Source organism: Stomoxys calcitrans, chromosome 4 (genome assembly GCF_963082655.1).
Source record: "Stomoxys calcitrans chromosome 4, idStoCalc2.1, whole genome shotgun sequence".
Lineage (NCBI taxonomy): Eukaryota > Metazoa > Arthropoda > Insecta > Diptera > Muscidae > Stomoxys > Stomoxys calcitrans.
The window spans coordinates 100,479,165-100,490,618 of record NC_081555.1 but is presented as its reverse complement, the minus strand read 5'-3'; the positions used below and the strand labels follow the sequence as shown (position 1 = coordinate 100,490,618).

Genomic DNA, 11,454 nt, shown 5'->3' with positions numbered 1-11,454 from the left:
TTTGTGTTTTTTGTTTTATATCTTTTCTACAGTGTATATTCATCATCATTTTGTTTTTATATATAGATGTATATATATATATATAACAGTATAAATTGTATCATTTTATAGCAAATTTGTTAACATCATTTGATTTTTTTCTTCTTCTTTTGTTTACATTGCGGATTTTATAAGTGGGGAAGGAGGTGGGGGGATACGGGGTTTGGGGGAAAGTGGAAAGAAAATAATCTTTCATTATGTTTTGTTTTTATCATTAGAACAACATTTAGTACAATAATTATTATAAATAATAAGAGTAATGGTAAACTATACAAATAATACAAATGCTCTAATTATGAAGCGTCCTATTTTCTAGTAAAAAATAAGGTAAAAATAAAAATATTAATAGTAAAAAATAAAAATATTTTTTATAATATGTATATATATATATATATATACCAGACCAATAAAATGGTACCTGTGTTGTGTTTCTTTTTATTCTTGTTTTTTTTGTTGTTTGTTTTTACTTAAATAGTAGTATATAATATTGCATACACGTTTTATATACTTTGCTGTTAATCATTTCGTTTTAATTTGTTTACGACTTTTTAAACAATTATGTATATATGTAAAGTTTTGAGTTTATATAGATTGTTTGTTTGTAATTATCGTTTGGAATTAGTAAATTTTTACAATAGCTTTGGGGGGGAGTAGTAAAACAGGTTGGGGCATGGTGGAAGGGGTTTGGTTTATAAAAACCTATCCATAGGGAAGAGCAGAATGGATTTCTTTGTAATAAAATTTAAGCTTAACTTTTATACATTTTTTCTAAAAAAAAAAAAGAAAAATAAAAACGAAAGAAAAAAGTAAAAGAGATTTCTCTCCCAAAGACGAAAAACTCAAGGAGAGCATACAAAAAAGGTATACACAGTTTATATTGTTTTTAAGGGAAAGGAGTTAAAATTTTTCAGTTATTTTTGTTGTTGCTTTATAATACAATTCTTTTTTTTTCTTTTAAAGATTACTTGGTCTCGTTTCAAGCTTATTACTGATTTTTTGATATCTCTTCTTTATTTTAGGGGATTCCTTTTAAAAAAGCTTTCTCATCCCTCTTTCTCTGTGTCTCATGTCAAGTCAATGAAAGCTCTTTTTGTTGGAATTTTATCAATTTATCATCGGCCGGGCGCTGAATTTGCTGGATTGGTGGCGGTAGGTGTCATACCCATTACTGTTTGCGGCGTTGTTACTCCCGGCTCTTCTTTTTTAGGCTGCAACATGGGATCGACTACCATGGGATGTGGCATACCACCTAAGCTGGGCGGTTTACCGCTTAGCGCTGAGGGTGGAGGCCCTGGAGGGCCACCAGGTCCTGGACCCAAGGGCCCCGGTCCCATTGGTCCTGGCTGCAAACGATGATGGGGTGGTGGAGGTGGTCCCAAGGGTCCACCAACACCTGTGGGTGGTGGTATGGGTGAGGGTTCTTTACCTCTCAAATGTGCCGCCGATTGTACTGCATACATGCTCATTGCCGCCTTATGGCGTTCTTCTTCATGCCGTAGCGCCACCTCCATGAGAGGATTATAACGTAGCGCTGACATTGCATAGGGGTCGCGATATGGATCCATAGGCCAGCCTGGTCCTGGAGGACCAAAATGCGGCATTGGCGGACCGCCCAGCGTTGGACCCATCATGGTACGTGTTAGATGAGGAGGTGGTGGTCCTACATGGGGACCATGACGGCTTGCCATAAATGAGGCATGATGTGCTGCTGCAGCGGCATTTACTTGGGCCATTGAATTGTGGTAGCGAGGATCAGCCGCTGCTGCCGCCGATGCGCGCATCATCATGGCATCCTGTTCTTCCTTAGTTCGAGGCATCTCTTCTTTGATTCTCATTTCACCACCAACTGGACCACCAGGGCCGCCTTGCATATCCGTTACGCTACGATGTGGAGATCTATCACGTGCCTGATTCATGGCTGCTGCTGCAGCGGCAGCCTGCGACAATTTGTTGCTTTCGTTGATGCGCTGTTGCTGCAACATTCTTTCTCGCTCCATTTCACGTCGTTCCATTTCTCGCCTTTCCCTCTCCTTTCGTTCACGTTCGCGTTCTCTTTCACGCTGTTCGCGTTCCTGTTGCTCACGCTTAAGCTTCTCCTCTTTTTCTTTGCGTTCCCGTTCTTCGCGCTCGCGTTGTCTTTGACGTTCGCGTTCCCTTTGCTCACGCTCACGCATTTCTCGTTCCCGTTCACGTTCTTCGGCTTCACGACGAGCATTATCCAAGGCCGTAGTATCCGGCTTCATAGACCAACCAGGAGGTGGAGCTCCTGGGTGATAAGGCACAGCACGTTGTTGTAAAGCAGCTCTATAAAAAAAATAAAAAATAATTAATTAACATGAACGGAATTAATGACAATGTAACTTACGCTCTCCAAGGGTCATGCATGGTTCCGCCAAGCGGTATCTCTCTGCCAAATGGTGATAAGCCAAAACCAAAAGGACCCATATAGCGCCCAAAAGGAGAAACAGCGGTACCTTTAAGAAAATATAATAGAAAAAAAATTAAGCAATTGTAGGCTAGCCGGCTTATATATGAGCGTTTCTATCATACCTATATGGCTGGGAGGAGCACCTATGTAAGCTGTCGACAAAGGAGATGTTTCGAATGGCGAACGACCTGGTATTGCCGAAGCATAAGCACCTGGCGGTAATTCACCAGGTCTATGCAAAAGATGTGGTGAAGCTCCAGCACTTAATGTTAATGCCGGCGAAGCTTTCATACTCAACGATGATACAGCAGAGGGAGAAGGGCCTGCCCCTAAACTTGTTGACACTGCTATGCTCTGAGATACGGTCGTAGATGTGGGCGTGGCTCCGGTACTACTATTGCTGTTTCCCGATATACCCGGTGTAGAGGGGTTACTTCCAGAACCCGGTCCTACCGATGCCGAACCAGAGCCCAGTTTGTCAGAGTTCTGTTTGTTTTGGTGATAATAAATTTCCCACGCTATACGAACGTGCATAGCATTCCAACGACCAGTTTTCTAAAGGTAATAAAGAAAAAAACAAAACAATTTTTTTATAAACGCCAAAAAGGAAGTAGTTGTAATAAATGCAAAAAAAAAATGTATTCTTCTTCATACGCTTTAAGATGAATTAAGGGTACATGTACGTTTATAAGGTGCTTTTATAAATTGGAGGTCACCGTGACGCAGAGGTTATCATGTCCGCCTATGAAGCCGAATGCCTGAATCCAAATCCCGGCCTGAACATCAGAAAAATGTTCAGCGGTGGTTATGTCCTTACTAAAGCTAGCTGGCTACATTTGTGAGCTATTCTGCCATGTTAAAACTTCTCTACCAAGTGGTGTCGTTATGCGGTACCCCGTACAGATTCGGCATTAAAAAGGATGCCCCTTTTCATTGAGTTTAAACTTTAATCGGACTGCACTCATTGATATGAGAGAAGTATCGCCAGTTTCTTAGTGCAATGTTCATGGGAAAACGTGGATTTCAACTAGCGATGCTCAGCCTTTTACGGTAGCGTGGATGACAAGTCACACATATTCTTATGCTCTTCGTTTCAGTCGTTGTTGAGACAGCAACGAATAAACATGCGCAGGGCTATACGCTGCGTTTTTCTGTTTTTTTTTTTTTTATTTTAAAAACAATGATCTGTTCTGTTGATTAAACGCTTGGAATTAAGTATTTTGTAAATAGCAAGGACTTTCTTTTTCTAGGTTACTTTTTTAGTATTCAGAGCGCACAACAAGCCGATTAACGGCTTAGGTGTATGTAGGAGGCCACCGTAGCGCAGAGGTTAGCATGTCCGCCTATGACGCTGAACGCATGGGTTCGAATCCTGGCGAGACCATTTGAAAAAATGTTCATCGGTGGTTTTCCCCTCCTAATGCTGGCAACATTTGTGAGGTACTATGCCATGTAAAACTTCTCTCCTAAGAGGTGTCGCAATGCGGCACGCCGTTCGGACTCGGCTATAAAAAGGAGGCCCCTTATCATTGAGCTTAAACTTGAATCGGACTGTACTCATTGCTCCTTTACCTTAGCGGAATGTTCATGGGCAAAATTTGCATTGTATGTATTGTAGATAGTGGCATGGGGCGGATTAATATCCGCACCCTCTTTTCAACCTGAGCTAACCTTAACTCCGAAGATATAAAGAAGTATTTTAAATTCCTTATTTTAACTTTACTTTTGCAAAACACTTATCATAAGAAAAATCCTACCAAACCCGACCAAAACCTACCAAATATTCTAAAAGCTAAAAATGCGACGGATGATTTTATACCCACTACCATAGCGTTGGTCATTTTGTCAGTCCATTTGCTTTACTTTAATTGGCTATGACATAACGTTTGTCCCTCGATGTCCTCGATGTTCTGCGCTTCTTCTATAATCAATGAACCAAGTTTCGAGGTGTCTCCCACTACTTGATCTGTGTGTTCCACCGTGTTTGCCTTCCATTTGCAACACATTAAATTTTCCATTTTCATTCTTACAAATTATACATACTATATAGTCTAATATTTATAGATGATCTAGCCGCTTCCGTCCGTCTGTCTGTTTGTGAAAATCATCCAACAGTCCATAATTCAAAGATGACCTATATCTGGACATAACACTCTTAATACCGATGTCCTGAATTTTTGAGTTCACAAAAATAAAATGTTTCCTCGTTTTCAATTAACCACAATGCCTGATTTGGACAGACCAAAATGATAAATGCGCATTTATTCACTACCCATTTCAGGCGTAACAGTGAACTGCATGGCTGGCTGGGCAGTTAAAAGTTACGCACAGTGGGATTGGAAACAATAAGTGCAAATTAGTCTGGCATTTGTGAACGGATACACATATCTTCAATGATAACACAGTGTCCGAAGCCGCCACATGGCCAAATTGAAAGCTCCCTTAGCCTCACATCAGTGGTCCCAGCAATTTGTCTAGTCACAATATCCAGAAGCATTAGGTGGTTAGTTTTGCCAGAACACCAAGTGCTGTCGACAAGGGACTTGAGAACGTTGTTTCCACTTTTGTGTACGGTGATGGCATGTAAAGCTGTTGTATTCCTATGTAGCCTTCGAAATGCATGCTGATGCACCGTGAATGAAAATTGTCCAACGGAAGGATTGGAAGGAGTAATCCCTCATACGTCTTGGCTACTGATGAAAGAAGACAGATCGGTCTGTACGACTTCCCCTTGCTCGTGTATTTTCCAAGTTTGAGTAGCGGGATCACACCTCCCATCTTCCAAAAATCGGGACTATAATAATGTTCAGACAGGCTGAGGACAGTTTTAAGGTACTCGACTCCAGGTAGATCCAGAATCTTCAGCATCAGTGTAGAGCATCCGTTTGTGACCAGAGCCTTGCGCGACTTGGGGCCACGGATGACATTCGTAGTTTCCAAAACAAAAATCATCTGTTTTTCTGCAAATTTTCACTGGAAGTTGTTTGCGTTCTTTTGGTTGCAAATTTTTTAAATTTTTTCAAGAGAGTAAAATAGCTCTTACTCTCCTGTAAATTTGTACTGGCAAATTTTTTACTGGAAAAGTACGCGAACAGACCTAAAGTCAAAACCTTTTGCTTGAAAAATATCCTGCTGCCTTAAATTTAGTGGTTAAATGATTCAGCTGTTGGTTTGCACATGTTTGTAGATAATTTGTTAATTTGCTTTGCCTAATTTGGCTTAAGCACAAAGTTACTTTTTGTCCAATTTAAGAGACCATGAACGTGAGTAAATTATAATTATTGTTTTATTTTATATAATAAATACTTCGATGTCCTATTTTTAGCCTAGTTTCTTGAAAATAGACGACAACTTGTTATTTACGATAGGTAAATTGCGGTCTGCGGGCAAAAACTCGCACATTCGAAGTTTCGAATAGAATTAATCGATAACGGATGTCATAATCCAAAAAATGCGAAACTCGATCGTGACAAGTCGATTGCGGATGCGAGAATTAGCGAATTTATGCCTAAAAATTAATATCAAAAACAGCTGATTTCTTAAAGTTTTTTTGTCAGAAAAAATAGGGCACGCTCTAAACCAAAAAATTGCATTTTGATGTGATTTCCATATGTTACTTTCATTTGTTTCAAATGACACGTACAACTTACTCTACGTGTGCTATATTTGACTTGTCATAAGGCAACTACATACCGTGTAATAGAGCCTTAAGCAGTTTTGGTCTGTTGTTGACCGAAATCCCATTAGAGGGAAACTAACTTCTCACATTATTTCTTAAGTTATAGCCACACAAAATAATCGTACATGTTACATATTTTGGATTTGATAAAAGATTCATATAGAAGAATAGACATACCGTGAACTTAATAGATTTCGAGGAGGAATCAACAATGTTGGTTGGTAATGGCGGTTGAGGTTGTTGATGAGGATTTGTGGAAGGCGATGGTTGAATCGTCTGTGGTGGTGGTGATAGTGATGGTGATGGTGGAATGGATGAGAATTTTGTTGGAAACGATTTTTTGGTTGAATGAGTGGATAATGTACATGAAAAATGAGGAAGTAGGGTGTGTGTAAATAGTTTTGTTGTATGTAGGTTATATGAAACATTTATTTATGTATGTATGATTGTGGTGGAGTTAAGGTAAGGGGTGTTACGAGTGTTACTGGTTGCTATTCGTAGTGATAAAAACAAAAACTTCGCGATAACATACCTTTGGCGCAAATGAAGTTAAATGGCTGGGAGGCATGAAGGGTGTAGCACCCCCCAATCCAGGATGCATTAGACCAGCTGGACTGTAACCGGTATAGCCAGGCAAACCAATGCCGGTACGATAGAATGGTGATTCGACGGCGGCAATTTTGGGAATGTCTTTGAACAGAGGTGGGGGAAAAAGGGGAGCCGGGGCTGGTGGAGGTGCTGCTGCTAAAGCCGTGGGCAATAGTTGTTGATGTTGATGCAGATGGGTGTGCTGATGTTGGTGATGATGCAATTCTTGCCTTAGATAAGGTGATGGCACTGCCGCTGTTGGTGCATGTGGAACTGGGGCCGTTGGTGGAGGTGCCGATGGCAGACTTCCAGAACTAGATGTGGGAGGAGGAACTGTTGCTGGTGAAACATTACTTGCAACCGAAGGTGAAGCAGCTGCATTGGATGTTGTACTTTGACCGCTGCCACTCGATCCATGACCCGCTGGCTGCTGCTGGGTGCTACGATCCAAAAATCTGTTATCCAATTCACGTCGCAACAGATCCGCTTGATCATCTAAAGTGGGAGAGAAATAAGTCCATTAATGCCTCAAGTTTTCAAAGATTAGAAAAATCGTCGTACTTTTGCTTGGCTGAAAAAGAGATTCTGCTGAAAATGGAAGTGGTGCCGAACTTTGCGTGGTCGTTGTCACTGGTGCACTGTTCGCCGATGTTGTTGTCAGACCCGATGTAGACGACAATGACGACGTAGAAATTGACGATGTTACCGCTAAAGAACTACTAATGGAACTAATTGGCACACCGACCAAAGCTGAAGACACCGGAGGAACTGATGGCATAGGAGGCACAAAATATTGTTGATGAAACCCACTTCCAGCTGGAGGAACACCTGGCGGGGGTATAGTCGAAGAGGAATGCATTGTTGCAGTGTGCGGTGAAACCGATATTGGCGGCGGTGCCAATGCAGACGATGCTGCTGAAGATGTCGGTGGCGGAGGTGTGGGTCTTGTGGCTATGCTTGAGGGATGTGAAGTGACAACTGATGTTGGTGGTGGTGCTGATGGTACTGATAATGATGAGGAACTGTAACAAAAATAGTTTAATTTAAACCCTGCATTAATCGTTGATCGGAAATATTTAATATTGTTATTACCTTGGAGGTGGCCACATTGAGTGCTTTGGAGCTCCTGGATATGTTATACTTCCAGGAGGTGGCTGTGGTAGTTGTTGTGTGGTCATCATTGGCATTGCACCTGCCGAAGCATATGTTGTTGTAGGCAACGAAACCGTGGAACTATAGGAGGCATTTGTTAAAACCATGGAAGCAACTGAATGTGGTACAGACGATGATGAGGATATCGACGATGGAGCCATTGAGGTTGCTATATATGCCGTTGATGTTGGGGGGAAACCACTGAGGTGAGTATTGGCAACAGATGAACGTGGAAGGTAGGCATTATTATCACTACGTTCTTTTGTTGGACTTTCACTCTGGGGTGAAATTCCTTTATGAATCACAGATGCTGAAGATGAAGCCGTCGAATTTGTACTGGGCGGCGGCGGCGGCGCTTGACTACTGGTCGGCGTTGTTGTAGGTGAAGCTCCCCTCAGAAGACCCGAGTGCGATGGTGGCAGCATATGCGGCGGCAGAGGAGGCATATGTGGTGGTCCTAAGTGCGGATGCGTTAGTAAGTGCGGTGGCGGTGGATGCAATATTTGCGTTCCATCGCGACTCATAGCTGGTGGATTCAATCCACTAGTCATTGCACTACCGCTCAGTGTGGCACTTAGCGGTGTAGACGCTGCTGCAGTAGTTGTTGTAACACTCGCTATACTACTATGAGGAGGATGAGAAACTGAAAGGGGATGTGTCATTGCCGATGGTGGATGTGGAAAAGGGGGTCCACCTAGTATTTGTTGTGGTATCGGTAACGATGCAGGATATGGAAGATGCGGATGATGCAATAAGTGGGATGCCATTGAAGATGTGGGTAATCCCGCTGGGGCACTATGACTCAAGCTCGCCGAAGTCACTGTCATGGAAGTGGGTGTTGAAACTGTAGCAGGCGTAGAACTCGTTGGAGTACTCGAACCACTAGCACTATTTTGCTGTTGTGCCATCTGCCCCGGGGTTGACGATGACGATGATGCAGACGATTGACTCACAGGTGTTGGAGGCCTTAGACTAGGTGGCTTTGCCACTTGTGACATCATAGGAGATTCTCGACTGGTACGTGGCGAGGCACTTGGCGATGGCACTGCAGGTGGCAAATAGTGACTATGTGGCAATCCACTATATGGAGCATATAGAGCATAATTGGGATAGGGCGAGCGATATGGCGATGCGTGTAGTAGCATTGGCGAGATACCATTTGGCGGTATACCTCCGGTAAGCATACCAGGATGCCCGACGCCAGGTGGAAGGCCATGTGGTAAACCACCTGGGCCAAAAATTCCAGCTGTCGATTGTATGGGAGGCAAACCGCTACTGCTGTGTGGAGGAAACTTAGACATAGACGTAGCTGTTGACGATGGCGGCAATGTTGAGACTGCAGAAGATGGTGGTGGGGGAGGTTGTCCAGAGGAAGAGGAATGGGGTGAGGCAGCAGTTGTTGCAGCAGTTGGTGCCTTATTTGCGGTTACCGAAGACGATGAAGATGGCGGGTATGATAATCCAGATCCTGGCGGTGTTGCCGTAGCCGGAATGGCATTAGGGTGAGGTGAGATCCTTGAGACACCACTGGTAGATTGTGGGTTTTGTCCCGCGTTAGTTACAAACGGAGGCAGATAACCGTTTATCATTGGTGGAGGCGCGGGACCACTTGCCCCACTATGAGAACCTTTGTCACGACTTTCCGACTCGTTGGATTTTAGAACCATGTTCGACGGTGCGTTGACATTGGAATGCAGTGAGGAGGGAGGGAATGGATGAGTTGGAGGTGGTGGACCGAGTCTGTTATTTATCGATCCAGCTGCACTAAAACCACCCGGAGGACCTCCGAGCAAGGGAGAACCTGTTGCCGATGGCGGCATTTGAGAACCAGGAGGCAGTTGAAGGTTTGCTGGTGAATTGGGCGCTATCGTAGACGGCGGCAAACCCGAAGCGGATTTCGGATGCATACTTGGCAATGGTGAAGCATTGGGTGGTGTTGGAGCGGGGGACATGAGATTACCTGTGCCAGACGACGGTGATCCGGCCAAATGCTTTGGACCAAACGGGCTATCACTAGAAGCATGAGGATGTTGTGAATGCGGCGAAGGTCCTGCTGAAGAAGGCGAAGCAATTGCATTGCGAGGATCATTGAGATGCTGCTGTTGACTAACATTTGAGGAAAATGCTGGTGAAGCATGGGTTGGATGTGGTGGTCCCAGTGCAGACTTATTATCCGATGCATTTGACATGCCTGCTGAGGAAACAGGAGGTCCAAACACCGAGTGTGGAGGAGGTGCTGCGGTTGTACCTGTCGATGGTATGCTGCCGGGGCCGTTCGTACCTGTTGATGGTGGTCGACCATCATGCATATGATGACTTGTTGTTGTTGACGCACCGCTAACCTGAGACAAAGGTCCTCCAGGCAGCATACCACCACTTGTGGGTATAGAGAATTGTTGCGGCATTTGTTCATTACCAGGCGGTTTCTGCTGCAAATTCGCCGCGGCAGATGTTGTAGAGCTGGTGTTGGAGCTAGTCGCCGATGATGATGCCGTCACTGTTGCACTTGTCGCCTGTTGGGGATAATCTGAAGATTTTCGAGGTGTTGTGGGACTCGGGGTTGCATTTGTAAATTGTTGAGTGGGCGTCGAAGGAAATACTATGGCTCCTAACTTTTCAGGACCCTGCAATTAGAATAGAAAAAAAGGAAATAAGTTTTATTGTTCAAATTTTCGCAGAAAATTCAAAATACTATTCAAAAAAGTTTTCGAAAACTGCAACACATAGTATCGCAATGCTACATATGAAGGTGTTGTTTCTTTTGTTGTAAAACATATAGTACACTTACAGCTTGAGCAGATTACGAGCGATATGGCACATATTGAAATGCATATGTCGATCGGTGTTTTCAAAATATTAATTGATTTTAGACCTGTATATTATTGGCCGTAAGGCTTTTGTATAATATTGAAATAAAATAAATTCGAACATATTCCGATCGAATATCTGGAGGCCTATTGCAACTTATGTTTCCAAGTTTCAGCCAAATCGGATAATTAATGCGACTGTCATGGGCTTAATATCCTAAATCAGCACATCGAAAGGTAGTCCGATTTGGCTCATTCAGGAAATTAACTTGCGTTTGGAAAAAGTATGGATCTGTTTCAAATTTTACCTTAAAATCTAAATTCAACAGATGGACGGACAGACACATAGACATCGTTAAATCGTCTTAGATTTTTACGACGACCAAGAATATACATATATTTTGTAGGTTCGAAAATGGATATTTCGATGTTTTGCAAACGGAATGTCTATATGTATATAACCCCTGTCCTATAGCGGTGGGTATAAACATATTGGGTTGCCCAAAAAGTAATTGCGAATTTTTTAAAAGAAAGTAAATGCATTAATAAAACTTAGAATGAACTTTAATCAAATATACTTTTTTACACTTTTTTTCTAAAGCAAGCTAAAAGTAACAGCTGATAACTGACAGAAGAAAAAATGAAATTACAGAGTCACAAGCTGTAAAAAAAATTTGTCAACGCCGACTATATGGAAAATCCGCAATTACTTTTTGGGCAACCCAATATATTTTCTCAGCAAATCAGTTATCGAATCACAC

At 42.7% G+C, this 11,454-nt stretch overlaps 1 protein-coding gene across 4 annotated transcripts in view; it reads right to left on the bottom strand.

Annotated features, from left to right (window-relative positions):
• Positions 1–483: 483 nt before the first annotated feature.
• Positions 484–11,454, bottom strand: part of LOC106083224 (mucin-12) — a 111,388-nt gene continuing 100,417 nt past the window's right edge. For 3 of the 4 annotated variants that reach the window (XM_059367942.1, XM_059367944.1, XM_059367941.1), the window contains exons 7-13: positions 7,827–10,510; positions 7,296–7,756; positions 6,679–7,229; positions 6,324–6,422; positions 2,590–3,022; positions 2,405–2,513; positions 484–2,343 (exon numbers count right to left, since the gene is read on the bottom strand). In XM_059367942.1, coding sequence (XP_059223925.1) covers positions 1,152–2,343; positions 2,405–2,513; positions 2,590–3,022; positions 6,324–6,422; positions 6,679–7,229; positions 7,296–7,756; positions 7,827–10,510 — 5,529 coding nt within the window. In that variant the 3' untranslated portion in view covers positions 484–1,151. The remainder of the gene's footprint in view (positions 2,344–2,404; positions 2,514–2,589; positions 3,023–6,323; positions 6,423–6,678; positions 7,230–7,295; positions 7,757–7,826; positions 10,511–11,454) is intronic. The other variant, XM_059367945.1, reaches the window with a different exon arrangement.